Source organism: Sinohyriopsis cumingii, chromosome 9 (genome assembly GCF_028554795.1).
Source record: "Sinohyriopsis cumingii isolate HCF-2022 chromosome 9, ASM2855479v2, whole genome shotgun sequence".
Lineage (NCBI taxonomy): Eukaryota > Metazoa > Mollusca > Bivalvia > Unionida > Unionidae > Sinohyriopsis > Sinohyriopsis cumingii.
This window is the reverse complement of record NC_142969.1, coordinates 1225915-1242842: the sequence shown is the minus strand read 5'-3', so window position 1 is coordinate 1242842 and position 16928 is coordinate 1225915. Positions and strand designations below refer to the sequence as shown.

The 16928-nt window shown below is 40.4% G+C and overlaps 1 protein-coding gene across 8 annotated transcripts in view; it reads right to left on the bottom strand.

Moving 5' to 3' along the window:
- The window catches only part of LOC149791158 (uncharacterized), a 179669-nt gene that overhangs the window by 41896 nt on the left and 120845 nt on the right, over nt 1–16928 (bottom strand). For all 8 annotated transcript variants that reach the window (XM_089969608.1, XM_089969609.1, XM_089969604.1 and 5 more), the window contains 3 exons: nt 15308–15493; nt 11574–11752; nt 9589–9767 (listed from right to left, as the gene is read on the bottom strand). In XM_089969608.1, coding sequence (XP_089825734.1) covers nt 9589–9767; nt 11574–11752; nt 15308–15493 — 544 coding nt within the window. The remainder of the gene's footprint in view (nt 1–9588; nt 9768–11573; nt 11753–15307; nt 15494–16928) is intronic.

Sequence of the window (16928 nt, the reverse complement as noted above, 5' to 3'; positions counted from 1 at the left end):
AGGGTCCTGCCACTGGAGAAGTTCTCCTTGGGGACCTGGTCTTTTTCTTCTTGGGGCTTCGTTGGACTTTTGTCTTGGGTATAACTTTGGGGGCATTAGGATCCCATCTTAAGAGTGAGCGAATGATGACCCCTCCTAGAGTACCGCTCCCTCCAGGTTTCAAAATGATTTGTTTTTTGGTTTGAGTGTCGATGCGGCGATCGGCCAGTTGGACCAAAGCGACTTTGTTTCGATCGAAAAAGCGTTTGGTTTGATGAGGAATCTGAATGATTCCTTGGAGTAATTGACGTGCCGTCACCGTGAACCATCGTAAGACTTCTTTCAGACTAGCTTCTAAGACACGAGCTCGTGTTTGTGGATCTTTTTCTCGACTGATGCCATACAAGGCACGAATCAATTTGACGGGAAGATGCGACTGAAGGGACGTCATGTTCGCACTGAGAGTGAGACAGACGAAAAAGGGTCTGAGGTTTTTATAGATTTTTTATGGGGAGTGAAATGAAGTCGAGGACGGAGACGTGTACAGGACAGGCCCTCCGTCTTGGCACCAGTGGTGAAACAAGTGGGTACGAAATCGCAAATCCTCGGGAGTCGTAGGTTTCAAATCGACGAGTAAATAGGCGTGTGGAGTTTGAGTGGCATCGTCGTACGCCTGAGTCAGCCAAGGCGTTCCTAACTGTTTGGCTAAGACTTGCACTTGCGATTTATCTCGAGGGCTTTTAAACAAGACCACGTAATGCGCATTGAGACTGATGGTGCGATGGGCTTTACTTTGTTGAAACAAATTTTGGGTGATGTAAACGACACTGGCATTACGGTGATGCCCTTTGCGCGTGAACCACAGTTTAATTTCTTCTTCGTCTTCTCCTAACATGTCGTCGAAAATGACCAAATGGGTTAGACGGGAGTCAGAGACGATGCCGTCGTCTTCTTTAGGAATGCCTTCCACAAACACGATGGAATCGCCTTGACTTTCTCGCAAGAGGCTGTACGCCGATTGCCACTCTTTGTAACACCACACGATTTGTTGAGGGGGTCGATCGATCAAATGATGTTTATGTTCGATCAAACGTTTGACGAATTCGCTTTTGCCCGAACCGCTAGGTCCAGCAATGAGCATGTTAAAGGGATGGCGAAGATACAAAGCCTCCCAACTGGCACGATCTAAGTGTTCGTCGATGACTTTGACAGTAGAGGAAGAGGGAGCAGAGACAGCAGAGGTAGCCATGGTGTGAGAAATGTCACTTGTGACACGAAAAACAAACAAGACAAGAGTTTATATACTTTTTCAGAACACGTTTATTGAATGTTTCAAACATGAATACGAAAGACAAAAATGCATAAAAGCCAAAGGCTTAAGTACAAGAATAAAAGGCACATGATAACCATGAACGTGGAATAAACACAAGTGTCTGTACAACATGTTTTGGGTAAAGTTCTAACCAGTTCTATAGTAGGGGGTAAGGTCACACAAGTGTCCTCCCGAAAGAGTCTTTCAGGCCTGTCCACGACAGTCCTGTCCTGGGTGACGGGTTCTTCTGGCACCGTCACTAACACAGGTTGAAAAGTAACTTTTTTCCTTGAATGACTCTCGTGCATACTGGGCCACCTCTTGTGTCCAAGCCTCAAAGCCCTGGTCTCGGTGATGTCCAACATTTGACTCCTAACCAATCTGGTTTCTTCTTCGTCAACGACATGGTAAGTTACTTCAATGAACAATGAACTATCGATCTTGCCTAGGGTTCCTTTTCATATACAGACCAATACCGACGTGACCGTACGGTAAGGTGAAGTGATTGGGAAGTCGCACTCGCTTCTGGTATACAATTTGATAGACTTTTTCCAAGGGTCGACTGACGATGTGGTGAGTGGGTAAACGTACAATCTTGTTCGGTTGATAGGTGGTCACTTTAAAGTTTCCATCCTCTCCCGATTGCAAGGCTTCTTTCAATACCCCAAAGTTGACCACTCGACTGGTACGATGATTCAGAGTCAGTCCTTTCACTTTGCACGTCGTGTGCACTTCTCCTTGTTTGTCCCGGTATTCGTAGCCGTAATTTTTGGGACCACCACTGACGAAACTTAGAATCTTGTCGTCGGGATGCTCGTCTGTCCAGGCTCCTAAACGGTCTCCTTCGATGTCAGGGTGCTGTTGAATCGGGTGATGGATGTAAATGCAACTGTCCGTGTCAAAGTACAGGACGCGTTCTTCTAACAGTTCTAAAGCTTCGTACAATTTTAAGCGAGCATGAGCTGTCACGTAAGCCGCAATGATGACATTTCCAAAAGGGTCGTCTTGTACAAAGTCCAGATCTTCTTCGTAATTGACCAAGATCAAATCCTCTCGAACGACGTCCACGTGTTTCATGTATTTGGTTTTGTCGTGAATCATCTGGAAGTAGCGGGAAGGTTCTGTCAAATATTCCGTCTTGGGTAAACACGGTCGTTGTGCCATTTTTCCCCACAAGCAATTTAACATCACTTTGGCAAACGATCGCCTGCCTTCGTTTTTGTCGATGTGGTCTAAAGAGATGCCTTCTTGTGCATAGTATTCCTCTTTGAATTGTATTTGGTCTTCGGGAGTGTGACACCAGGAAGGATAGCCGCTGGCTTCTTGTTTCAGTTTCAAAAAGGCATCCACGTAGTCGGCGAAAATGCCTTTCTGAGTAGGGTCACACTTGTGGTACTGTTGTGTCTTGGGAAAGTGGCAAATTTCGTACACTTCTAACAGTTGGTATCCCATGTCCAGAGCTTTGAACAATTCCACGCTGACCCAGGTTCCCGTCAAGGCACGCTCTTCCTGGCTGTGATGGCAAGGTTGGTCCTGGTTGCACGTTTCGGCACAAGTACGGCACAAGGGAAACATCAGTTTGCCTTGACAATGGTGAGGTAAGACGGGATGGTATAGGTTCGTGGGAGGCAAAACTTTACACTTGATCAAGCCTTCGTATTGTCGAATGTTTTTCAGGTCGATGTGTTCCGTCAACAATTGCGGGTGCCCTACAGGAAAGCGACAATATTTGCACACGTAGGGATACAGCGAACACACGTCCAAGTATTTGATTTCTTCTCCTTTCTCTTCGTCGGCTTGGTACAGCAAACAGGTGGCATTGGTCCTTCCTCCGTACAAACTATCCCTCGGGTTCAGCGGGTCCATGAACTGGTAACTTTCCACGAGGCGTTTAAACTCGGGATCGGTTTTCAAACGGTGATCGTACTCGTGTTCCCACATTTCCACCACTTCGTATCCTTGCTGTTCTAACTTTAGGCGTCGCTGACAAGTGTCCTGGTACAAGTCTTCCATGGTTCGTTGCAAAAACTGATTTTTAGTGTCACGGTCAGGGTAGCAGACGGGACATCCGTGAAATAAGCAACCGTTAAACTCGTACACGATCTTGGGGTTTTCTAAGTCTCAGCCATCGACCGAATACGTTCCGATGGTCTTTTCGCCTCCTCCGTTGCGGGCATGCTGAATCCATTTGTCTTCCTTGTTGCACAAGTAATGTAACCAACGTAGGGCTTTGACCGAGTATTGACGCTTGACATAGTGGGTCGTTTGAGGACTGATGACAGCCACGGTGTTTTCAGGCATGAATCGTTGGCGGTACACTAAGGAACACGCTTTGGCAATGGTGCAAGATTCTTTCAAAGGATCGACCCCTCCGTGTTCCATGAACAGTTCTCGAAATTTTCCACAGCAACGCCGTAAAATGTCCACGTCGGAACGACAATACTTTAACATTTCTTCCTGAAAGTCGAAGGGGTCAGAGGCATGAGCCTGGTACCAAGCGTAGAAAGCTTCTCGTTGTTCGGTACGCATGTTGTCGGGGTCGTAATAGTGAGCCTCAGGCAAATGGGGTAGAACGGCATGTTGATTGGCTTCCGTATTGAAAAAGTGTGGAAAGTACCCTTTAGCCATTTCTGTCATTCCAAACGTTTTAGGCATTCGACTCAAAGGCATGGCTAAGTAACTCATCGAATCTTTAAACTGTACTTGTCCCACTTGCATGAAAATGATTTTGGCTCCGTTCAAAATCACTTTAGGACGTTCGGTGCCATGTTCCGTATAGTACCTCAAAAGAAACTGTCCATCGTATCCGGAGAAATTGTGAGCCATCACCGTGGCATGACGATGACAATCTCCGTAACGTTCGATGTCCTCTTCGCTCCACGTCTTGTCGATGGGGTTTAAGACCCATCGGGCAAAATCGGCTAACGTGTTTGGTCCTCGAAAGATTTTTTCACGTCCTCCAGGAATCTTGCTGCAGTGAGGGCAATGACTGAAGATAGGTTCTTGAATGCACTTCTCGCACGCTCGATGAGCCACGCAGAAATTAGGAATGTGAATGCCGGTCTCTTGCATGCATTCGAAATCGAAAAAGATGAAATTGCCTTTCTTCTTGTGACCGTCCTCTTCCTCTGGTGGGGGTTGGTATTTTTTGCACGTAGCATTGGTGTTCCAAGTCCACGATGTGGTGACAAATGTGACATTTTTTCTTTCCTCGACATACGTGTGCCTTGGCATTATTGGTAAGTATGCCTTGTCCACAGGTAGGGCACAATCTCAGGAGTTGACAAGCACATTTCTTCTGTGAACCTTGTGTTTTCAAATGTTGTTGGTAACAGGTAGGACTGACAAACGTGCGCAAACAAGTCGAACAAGGCACTGGTCCTTCGCTCAGACAGGGTGGAGAGGCCAAACATCCTGGGCATTTCATTCCACAATGCTTGTGTTGCTCTCGATTGTTATAACCATAGTCACATTTCTCACAATAATAACTGTATCCCAGGAATCCAGTGATACTGGTAATGGTATCGAAATGGTCATCGTGATGATAGACATGAATGTATTTTCCGTCCTTAAAATCTTGGCCTCGAAACAACAGAGTTCCACGCATTTCTTGAGGGTGCACTTTCAAGGTGTAGCGTGGATCTAGGGCATCTTGCAATTTTTGCATCTCAGGAATGCCACAGGGTGTGTCTTTGGACAGTCCGGATTGTTGCAACAGGAGTTCTGCTTCATTTCGTTGTTTGGCTCGATCGCATCGTTGAATAGTTTTCCAGGTTCTTTTCCATTCTACCGTGTCGTTCTTGTTGGCATAGGTTCGTCCCACCACGATGGCACGGGCTAAACACATCTGGTCTTGAGGGTTGTTAATTCGGACGAGACTCTTTTTGGTGTTGCGAAGGTCGTCCACCAATAACATCTTTTTGCATCCAGTTCCTTGAGGAGGAGAGACGTGGGCCATTTTCAGTGTGGCTTTACCATCGGTGATGTCAAACTGGTCATTAGATTGTTGCACCTGTTGTATCTTGTCCATGACTTTGGAAGGGGTCAGTTCTGCGGGTCTGCTAAACTCGATCCAAACAGGGGATTTCAAACCGTCGTGATCTATGGATAGTGTCAAGCGATCGTCTTCTTTGGCTTGACATTGTCGCTTGAGTGCGGTGAGCAAAGAATCCCACATCTCGGTGATAAACCCTTCTGCTTTCTCCAAGGGTACGTCGGCCTTGAAATCTTTAAACTTCACCGTGTAGGTGTAAGCCGTGGTTCTAGATTTTCTAGAGGAGCGCTTTTCCGTCTCTCGAATGGAATAGTACTTTTCAGGGTTGACTAAGGGTGGTGAACTTGGTTTAGAGGGTTCGGAATCTGGTTCACTCATGTCCTCTTCAAAATCACTGGCATGAATTTGTGCCAAGATTTCAGCCCTGGTACGAGGCGATAGATCACGTTTCTGCCTCTTACTTTCTTCTTCTTCTTTCTTCTCGAATGAATGGGATCGTTTCATCTTGAGTGCAAAACGTCAAATGACTCAAGTTTAAACACCATAGACTAATTTATAGTCTTGGCAAACCAGCGTATATAAAAAGGGTGTGTGTCTTGTCCTTTCACTATTCATTTCACTCTCAAGCTGAGCACAACAATGGAAGAGACTACCCAGATGGAACGTTTCGTCAGAGCTTTGCGAGGGGTCATTAGAAAATTCTCTTCAGACCAGCCGACGGACTACTCTCCTTCCTTTCGAGATAAAAGTCAAGATACTTGCTATATCTGTCAGAAGAAAGGGCATTGGTCTTCAGAGTGTCCAGACCGTCAAAAAAAGAAAAAAACAGGGGCTAAAAAAGACAAAAGTCAAGATACCTGTTATTATTGTCAAGAAAAAGGACATTGGTCTCCAGATTGCCCAAAAAAGAAACAAGAGGAGTCAGAAGAAAAGAAGGATTCTTCAGAAGAAGAGAGGGATTCTTCGGAAGAAGAGAGGGATTCTTCGAAAGAAGAGAGGGATTCTTCAGAGGAAGAAGAGGAAGAAAGAAGACAATTCTATTTACAAGAAGCAAAGAAACAGGAGAAGAAAAGAAGAAGGGAAGAAAATGAGGAAAAAACGGTGAAGAAATTAAAAAAACAGAGAGACTAAACAAGGAGAAAGAAGAAGTCAATGAACTTTTAATTAAAGTGTTCTGTGGTGAATTGTGAATTGGATTGTAAAAAAATGGATAAAAGAATACATGAATGATATAAGGTAAGTGTCTTTGAGTTCTGATTTTAAAATAAGAAGCTACACTCACGCACTCATACACAGACACGTACTATAAGGTAAAATGGGTGGGGTTTATTCTTGAGTTATTGGCAAATTGAAATTGTATTTCTTTTCGAGAAATGTGGGTGGCCCTGAAAAGGGCCTTTTTATTTTGGTGTAGGGGTGAGTTTAACCAATCAACTTTAACTGCCTTAAGCCTTTGCCACGGCCAAGGCCTACTTCTGATGATTGGGTTGAAATCACTAAGGGTGGTAGGACAGGCTTAGTCACAGGGTTGGCGTGTTTAGCTCGGGAAGGTCGTATTCTCTTCGGTCGTGATAAAGAAGTCTGATACATTTGTTTCAGACTTCTTAACTCCGCTAAAATGTCCAACAGTACCGTAGCCGTTTGATTTTCACCCTCTTGTTTCTTTGCTGCTACTTCTTCTTGCTGTTGTTGCTGTTGTTTTTTTCTTACCTCTTCTTGTTGCTGTTGCTGTTGCTGTAGGAGAAAAGCTTGTTCCGCTTCCTTTTGTCGTTGCATAAATTTCTCCAATTCTTCTTTCTGTCTCTGTCTAAAATTCTCCACTTGCGGTAATGAAGAAGGTAACGAAGGTTCCGGAACAAATTCTTGCGAGGTAAGAAAATCCACAAAATCCCAATGTACCTCTTCTGAAAGTAAGTCCGGGTTCCCTTGGGCAGTCTCCCCTGCTGGTGCACCCCAATGGATCGTTTTCTGAGTTTCCGTCATGTTGAATCACTGTCGCATAGATTGACTGCACACAAGCGCTAACGAATCTATATAGACCACGTGACGTCACAGACTGCTCTCTTCGGATTGGATGCGAGCTGACTGAATTTTGTAACGCGTGTTCGGATTGGTAAATGAATTCAATCCGTTTCAATCCTTCCTGTACCTATAAATAAGCGCAGTTCACTGCATTGATTCACTTGTTCTCGTCGCTTCAAGATGTGGACCGATGTGCAATCTTCTACGCTTGTGTCTTCCATGATGTTCCGGACGGACATGCTCATGTATGTCCGAGCCAAGTGGACCGTTGTCCACAGGACAAACACCAGCCTGTGGATACGTAGGATCTACATAGAAAGACAAGGATGCCTGAAAAGAGTGCTGATTTACGGACCAACAGTGAGACGAAGCCTAAGGACAAGAAGAAGACCAATGCGGTACCATTTATGTTAATGAATACATTAACATAAACCCAAAGGCCCTTTTCAGGGCCAGCCATATTTCTCGAAAAGAGATAGCCTTTCCATTGCCTACCCTTTTTTAAAATTTAAATTTAAATTTAAATTTAAATTTAAAATTTTTTTAAAAAGTCCCAAAAGCCCAAACTCTATTCCCCATGTTAATTTCCCCTTGTCGCTAGACAGACCCACACTATAGTTCCATGTTAAATTCCCTTTGTCGCTAGAGTGACCCACGATTTTTCTCCATGTTAATTTCCCTTATCGCTAATCTGACCCACGACTTTTCACCATGTTAAATTTCCCTTGTCGCTAATCTGACCCAGGGGTCTCTGTAATGCTAATTCCCATTGTCGCTAATGTACCCCACTTAACTACTGTCATACTCTAGTATATTTCTACAGCATGGAGAGTGTGTCATACTCTAGTATATTTCTGCAGCAAGAAAAGTGTGTCATACTCTAGTATATTTCTACAGCAAGGAGAGTGTGTCATACTCTAGTATATTTCTGCAGCAAGAAAGTGTCATACTCTAGTATATTTCTACAGCAAGAAGAGTGTGTCATACTCTGTGGTCTATTTCTACAGCAAGAAGAGTGTGTAATATTATGTGGTCTATTTCAACAGCAAGAAGAGTGTGTCATACTCTTTGGTCTATTTCTACAACAAGAAAAGTGTGTCATACTCTGTAGTCTATTTCTGCAGCAAGGAGAATGTGTCATACTCTGTGGTCTATTTCTACAGCAAGAAGAGTGTGTCATACTCTGTTGTCTATTTCTACAGCAAGGAGAGTGTGTCATACTCTGTGGTCTATTTTTACAGCAAGAAGAGTGTGTCATACTCTGTTGTCTATTTCTACGGCAAGGAGAGTGTGTCATACTATGTGGTCTATTTCTACAGCAAGGAGAGTGTGTCAAAACATTGTGCTTCACAAACATCGCTCTGAAAATATCATGTGTTAAAATATCGACGGTAAACGATGTCGTGCATCAATATATCGCACAATTATAGCAGAATGCCTATAATAAAATGTAATATACACCAAAATACATATCAGTTTCTTAATATCAATTTATTTATATCAAGACAAGCAACCAATAGCTTATAATTCTATCTAGCTAAAATAGTAGTAAAACCTTTAGCTCTATAGATTAATTAATCTGGTACTACAGTACTTCAAATTTGACCATAAAAAATGTTATTATTATTTTAATTTACTAACGATCCATAATGGCATGTATAGTGCTAGTTCAAATGTAAAAATATTTTTTTATTATTATTCAAGGCTGCCATATTCCGAAATTTTTAAGTCTTCGAAAGTTTAGGACCTGGTGTACACATTACCAACATTAGCAAGCACTCTCAGATGCACGTGTCAGTAAAACTGCACGTATCAGTAAACTGTACGTATCAGTAAACTGCATGCAACAGTAATTGCACGTATCAGTAAACTGTACGTATCAGTAAACTGCATGCAACAGTAATTGCACATATCAGTAAACTGCACGTATCAGTAAAATTGCACGTATCAGTAAATTGCACGTATCAGCAAACTTCACGTATCAGTAAAATTGCACGTATCAGTAAACTGTACGTATCAGTAAACTGCATGCAACAGTAATTGTACGTATCAGTAAACTGCACGTATCAGTAAACTGCACGTATCAGTAAAATTGCACGTATCAGTAAATTGCACGTATCAGCAAACTTCACGTATCAGTAAAATTGCACGTATCAGTAAACTGCACGTATCACTAAATTGTACATATCAGTAAAATTGCACGTATGAGTAAAACTGCACAACCACTTATGAATATTAAAAAAAAAAAAACGTTTTCAGTCACTATGAAGTCATTACTCACTTTGTCAACAGCTCCACGATGAAACGCTGAAGATATCTGGGCTCTATGATCTGATAATAATAGGCTGTGATGTGCAACAGTAAGCTGACGTCCAGTCCATTCGTTACATCCGTTATATTCAAACATTCGCTGGATACATATCGGTCACTTAAACTGGACTCTAGGAATAACTTGTCAACCTTTAGAAAAAGAAGGTTTTCTTAAATCTGTACGAAACTTGCTTTTCCATATAATTGATGAAAATGCATTCTTATTTTTAAATGTATGTTTGATCTGAATCTCCGTAATCTTTGAACAAACACCTACTGTGCTTTTTGGGACGCCATTTCACGGAGATGGTTTATTATTAAATGATAATGTGCATATTAGGACCTGGCTCCAGTCGTACCAAATTTCTAAATACTCTCCTCAAAGTGAGATTTTAAAATCTTGCTTTCGATACTTATTATAATATTGGAAATTATGTCACATGTAGAAATTTCGAAAAAGAACGATACTAACTCAGAGACTGTAGTTTTTAATATGAAAACACGTGTGCCTTCTTATTTATTGAAGAAACAGAGTGGACGAAATTATAAAATAAAGAAGTTTTGAAATTCTCCTTAGCGATCAAACAAATTCATTCCATGAATTGCAGATTTTGTGACTGCGTTTTAAACATTGATGTCTGCAAAATGATAATTTTAGGAAATCAGTTTCGACTACGAAGAAATTAAAACGTTATTTTAAAAAGTCAATTTGAGGACAAAAATTTTAGAAATTTAGAGAAATGGGATTACAGGGGACTATGTTTCTAAAATAGGTCCATGACCTCACACAAAACTAGCTCAAAAGTAGGTCAGATTGGTCCAACATAAACATAAAATACATCAGAACTGCGTTAAACCAGAAGACAGTTAAAGTGGCGAAACAGTCGCGGGTCTTTGTCGCTGAATCTGTGAAAGACATTTTCCAAACTATTAACTGGCATTACAGTCTGAAATAGAAAACGTTCCCCAAAACTCGAAATATGTTTCCTTAATTGTAGATGAATATAAAATACCATTGATAAATGCAGCGAGGAGATTTAACTAACCTGATAACATAAAAATATCACAGAGTCTTACATAAAGGTCTCTTAGACATGTAATCCGTACCCCTAAACCTCCATGTCTTACATAATGATCTCTTAGACATGTAATCCGTACCCCTAAACCTCCATGTCTTACATAAAGGTCTCTTAGACATGTAATCCGTACCCCTAAACCTCCATGTCTTGCATAATGATCTCTTAGACATGTAATCCGGACCCCTAAACCTCCATGTCTTACATAATGATCTCTTAGACATGTAATCCGTACCCCTAAACCTCCATGTCTTACATAAAGGTCTTTTAGACATGTAATCCGTACCCCTAAACCTCCATGTCTTGCATAATGATCTCTTAGACATGTAATCCGTTCCCCTAAACCTCCATGTCTTACATAATGATCTCTTAGACGTGTAAACCGTACCCCTAAACCTCCATGTCTTACATAAAGATATCTTAGACGTGTAAACCATACCCCTGAACCTCTATGTCTTACATAATGATCTCTTAGACATATCAACCATACCCCTAAACTTATATGTCTTACATAATGATCTCTTAGACATGTAAACCATACCCTTAACCTTCAAATCCCATTTGGATCCCGGTTCGTCAGCAGGATAGTACCAATAATAAGTAAAAGTTCCCATGAAATCAGCAAGCATAAATGTTTTCATCAATAAACTAATATTAAAGAACTTACAAACTATTTGAGAAGTTCTGTAAACAGGTGGAACAAATTTCATTAATTAGCCAATATTTGCTACTCAGTTCGTCAAATATGTTTTCGGAATATCCAGGAAAACCCAACATTTCCATCAATATGCTAATATTTGCTAACATACTCGCATATGATCTGAATGAAACTATAGCATTAGGTCTTGCGAAAGGGGTTAGGCTCAGCAATCCAAATTACCCCAAGTACGGTGATGCGTTCCCGGATAGTTCTGAAAGCTTTAGTGACTGGGTTTCCATACTGCTTTACGTATTTAAACGGCGTGTAAAGGTAACAGCGAGGGTCTTCTCGTGTGGTCATCGAATGGTCGCAACCCACTTCCTCTGTTATGATGAAGTTAATGTAGTAAGTTTGAACTTCTGTCGAGAAAAAATGGTTTGTTAAAAAAAACAGTTTTTTTTAGAATAAATACGATACAGTGTCCTACTTGCTATGTTATTATAAGACAAAAGAAAGATGTTTAATTCAGACACTGAAAATAAAAAAAAGGTAAGACTAGACAACTTATTTCTTCAGTCGAAACGTGCATCTTAATTACGATCCGTAATTTGTATTTCTTTCTTTCTTTCTTCCTTTCTTTCTTTCTTTTTTCTTTCTTTCTTTCTTTTTACTTTCATTCTTTCTTTGTTTCTTTCTTTCTTTCTTTGGGGTGCCGAGTGGTCTAAAGCGCTATCCGTTACGGATCACTGCCATCTCACCTCTGTCTGTGTGGGTTCGAGTCTCAGATTCGGCCAATGTGGGTATGTGAGAAAGCTTGCCAGTAGCTTCTCGTGGGTCGGTGGTTCATTCCGGGGTTTTTCTCAGGTTCTTCCTCCACCATTAATACTCGCCGCCATGTATAGCCTATAGTGTGCTGAAAAATGGCGTAAAACACTACAACAGCAACAACAACAACAACAGCAACAACAACAACAACAACAACAACAACAGCAACAACAACAACTTTCTTTCTTTCTTTCATTTTATTACTTTCCCCTTTCGTGGCTTCACAGAAAGGTTCAAGTAAAATTATAGTAGTTTTATAGAAAAAATATCTCTCCGTTAACAGAATTTAAATATCATTTTCCTAACGACTTCTTTAATATTTACTTATTTTCTTTACGACTTGTTATAACCTTTCTTCCTCTTTTTCTTTATTATAAATTTTGTCGATTTTAGAGTCGAAATTCCAGTTATCGCTTCGCTATTTAAACTCGATATTAGAGTGGATATCCATATTATCGCTTGCTTATGCAACTTAGTGTTACAGTGGTGATTCAATATTATCGCTTGCTTATGTAAACTCGATGTTAGTTTGTAAATCGATATTATCACTTGCTTATTTAAACTCGATGTTAGAGTGGAAATCCATATTATCGCTTGCTTATGTAAACTCGATGCTAGAGTGGAAATCCATATTATCGCTTGCTTATGTAAACTCGATATTAGAGTGGAACTCGACATAATCGCTTACTTATTCAAACTCGATGTTAGAGTGGAACTCGATATTATCGCTTGTTTATTCAAACTCGATGTTGGAGGGGGTATCAATAGTATCGCTTGCTTATTTAAACTCCATGTTATAGTAGAAATCCATGTTATCGCTTGCTTATGTAAACTCAATGTTAGAGTGGAAATCATAGTATCGCTTGCTTACGTAAACTCGATGTGAGAGTGTAAATCCACATTATCGCTTGCTTATGTAAACTCGATGTTAGAGTGGAAATCATGTTTTCGCTTGCTTATGCAAACTCGATGTTAGAGTGGAAATCATGTTTTCGCTTGCTTATGTAAACTCGATGTTTGAGTGAAAATCCATATTATCGCTTGGTTAAGTAAACTCGATGTTAGAGTGAAAATCCATATTATCGCTTGGTTAAGCAAACTCGATATTAGAGTGAAAATCCATATTATCGCTTGGTTAAGTAAACTCGATGCTTGAGTGAAAACCCATATTATCGCTTGCTTATGTAAACTCGATGTTTGAGTGAAAATCCATATTATCGCTTGGTTAAGTAAACTCCATGTTAGAGTGAAAATCCATAGTATCGCTTGGATAAGTAAACTCGATATTAGAGTGAAAATCCATATTATCGCTTGGTTAAGTAAACTCGATGTTTGAGTGAAAACCCATATTATCGCTTGCTTATGTAAACTAGATGTTAGAGTGAAAATCCACATTATCGCTTGCTTATGTAAACTCGATGTTAGAGTGAAAATCCATATTATCGCTTGGTTAAGTAAACTCGATATTAGAGTGAAAATCCATATTATCGCTTGGTTAAGTAAACTCGATGTTAGAGTGAAAACCCATATTATCGCTTGCTTATGTAAACTAGATGTTAGAGTGAAAATCCATATTATCGCTTGCTTATCTAAACTCGATATTAGAGTGGAACTCGAGATAATCGCTTACTTATTCAAACTCGATGTTAGAGTGGAAATCGATATTATCGCTTGCTTATTCAAACTCGATGTTGGAGTGGAACTCGATAGTATCGCTTGCTTATTTAAACTCCATGTTAGAGTAGAAATCCATGTTATCGCTTGCTTATGTATACTCGATGTAAGAGAGTAAATCCACATTATCGCTTGCTTATGTAAACTCGATGTTAGAGTGGAAATCATGTTATCGCTTGCTTATGTAAACTCGATTTTAGAGTGAAAATCCATATTATCGCTTGGTTAAGTAAACTCGATGTTAGTGTCAAAATCAATGTTATCGCTTGCTTATGTAAACTCGATGTTAGAGTGAAAATCCATATTATCGCTTGCTTATGTAAACTCGATGTTTGAGTGAAAATCCATATTATCGCTTGGTTAAGTAAACTCGATGTTAGATTGAAAATCCATATTATCGCTTGGTTAAGTAAACTCGGTGTTAGAGTGAAAATCCATATTATCGCTTGCTTATGTAACTCGATGTTAGAGTTAAAATCCTTATTATCGCTTGGTTAAGTAAACTCGATATTAGAGTGAAAATCCATATTATCGCTTGGTTAAGTAAACTAGGGGGCGGTGAACTCGTTAGTAGTGATCTGCCAAGTCAATATTCATCCGGGGAAAAAGGACCTTATACTGGACTTTTAACCAGAAAATTCTACCATAGAGTCATTTTACTGCTGGAAAAGTCACCACAGAATCTAATCTATGCCGGTGACAAGTAAGTATAGGATAATTCCACGACCACCCACACCTCTGAGGAAAACTTCTGTCTTGGAGAATTCTAGTGTGGTGTCAGCATTCTGCCGCCGCAACAGCTCTCTCTCTCTCTCTCTCTCTCTCTCTCTCTCTGGCCTAGTGGTTAGAGCGTCCATCTCGGATGCGGAACGTCGTGAGTTCGATCCCCAGCAGAGTCGTACCAAAAATTTACAAAAGTTGTACTAACAGCTGCCTCGTTTGGCGCTCAGCATTAAGAGGTTAGTGTTAGGACTGGTCGGCCTGGTGTCAGGATAATGTGACTGGGTGGGACATCATGCTACATGTCTGCGGCATGATGTCCCAGTGCTAGTCATCACTATAAAATGGCACATTGCAGACATCGTAGCGATATGACTGAAAAATTGTTAAAGCTACGTTAAAAGTCCAAATCTCTCTCTCTCTCTCTCTCTCTCTCTCTCTCTCTCTCTCTCATCCATTTTTCTCCATAAGAACGAATAATCAAAAGATTGCTACCGAGCCCCATTTTCCATCTCGATATTAAACCTTAGAACCATTTTCTTTCGAGATGAAATACTATTCTAATGTATAGCAGGTATTTGGCTCTATTGCAGTTTAAATTTTAGAGAGAAAAAAATGAAGTTTTCTCCCAAAGGAAAATGGCCCTGAGATGAGGTAAAGCTTGTTCAAGGAAAAATGTTTTCTAAGGCAACCATTAGTCGGGTGGGTAGAGAAGAGGATATTCAGACCGGGAAGCAAATGCCTTTTTAACATACCTAAGCAAATAGACTCGTTATATCTGCTTGAAAATCCTGGCACACACTGACACCTTGTGTTGACACGTCCCACAATCTCGCGACATCTCGTCAGTGGATCGGGGCAGTTTCTCGGATCTGTGCTATTTATGTCACAAAGCTGGCCAATATCTTGTATGGGAGTTTCTGGTATTCCTATCAATGGTCCTGGAATAAGTTTTTAAAAAAACCTAGCTATATTCACTCTTTTGTGATACGACAGCAAAGTATGCGTACCCTTTTATTCAAACCGTTTTTCCGAAACAACATAACGTTTGAACCGTTTTCACAAGATCGTGCTCAAATTTTCAATTATTTTTCAAACCTTTGAAACTAGTTTGGAATAACATGCTCCACATGATCTAGTTGTGATACAATGTTGAAAACGATATGGCAAAGAGATGTTATTGTAAATATTGAAATCGATAGCACTGCATTGATGGTATCAATGATTATGACACTGACCCGACGGGAATTTGTATGATACGGTAAATACATTAAACTCCTGTAATTATGCGAAGAATCACATTCAAAATTAAATCTTGAATGTGATAAAGTGTCTTGGATGTAATATCTTTACCCGTAAATCCCACAAACCTGTATCAATAAAAATTGTGATGCAAATCCTCTACAAATATTATAATTCCAGTAAACATTATACACTTTATTACAATTAGCTGGTCATTACAATAGAAATGAGTTTAGTTTTGTCGATTACTGGAAGGTAGAGATGCACTAAATAGTTTCAAATATGTTCCATGTACTGAAAGGTAGGGATGCACTAAAAACTGTCAAATTCCACGCCTCTGTACGCATCATGTCTAGTGTGTGTGTGCGTGCGCGCGCGCTCGCGCTCGTGTGTGTTTTGTTTTAGCTGACAAAATAAATAATTCTGAACCTGGCATCTACGGAAAGCCATGCCGTTGCTAGAAAACCGGCTTCGACAAAAGCTTGGCATGTCAGTTCTGTAAATACGTTTCTCCGCCGTTTTGAAAAGTGAGATATGGTCACCTGAAAAGCAATTATACTGCTTCACACGACAAATAGTCATACATTTACAGAAAGAGAAGCACTTATTAATATCAGGGCCGGCGCCAGACTGTCTGGCGCCCTAGGCAAGGTTAGATTCTGGCGCCCCCCCCCCCCCCCCCGGAATATATCCATTTCAAAATTTATAAACAATAAAAACAAATTAATTTTTTTCTCAACATTTGAGCACAGACCAAGGGTAATTTTTACCCCTCTGTGCTCAAATGTCCGGACACCGCAAGAAAAGCTTTGATCATGATGTGTAGTAGGTTCACAACATTCAGTGCCCCAGTGCTAATTTCAGCAAGAGCACACTCATCGTGTTCTTGTTTTGCTTTCTGTTCACGAAGTTATTTCAGGAAGAACCCCTCTTGTTTTGCTAGCCCCTTAATTTGTTCTGCTTTTCGCTTGTGGTACTGGGCTCCATGGCCATGGCACGCTGGAATATATATATATATATATATATATATATATATATATATATATATATATATATATATATATATATATATATATATATATATATATATATGTGTGTGTGTGTGTGTGTGTGTGTGTGTGTGTGTGTGTGTGT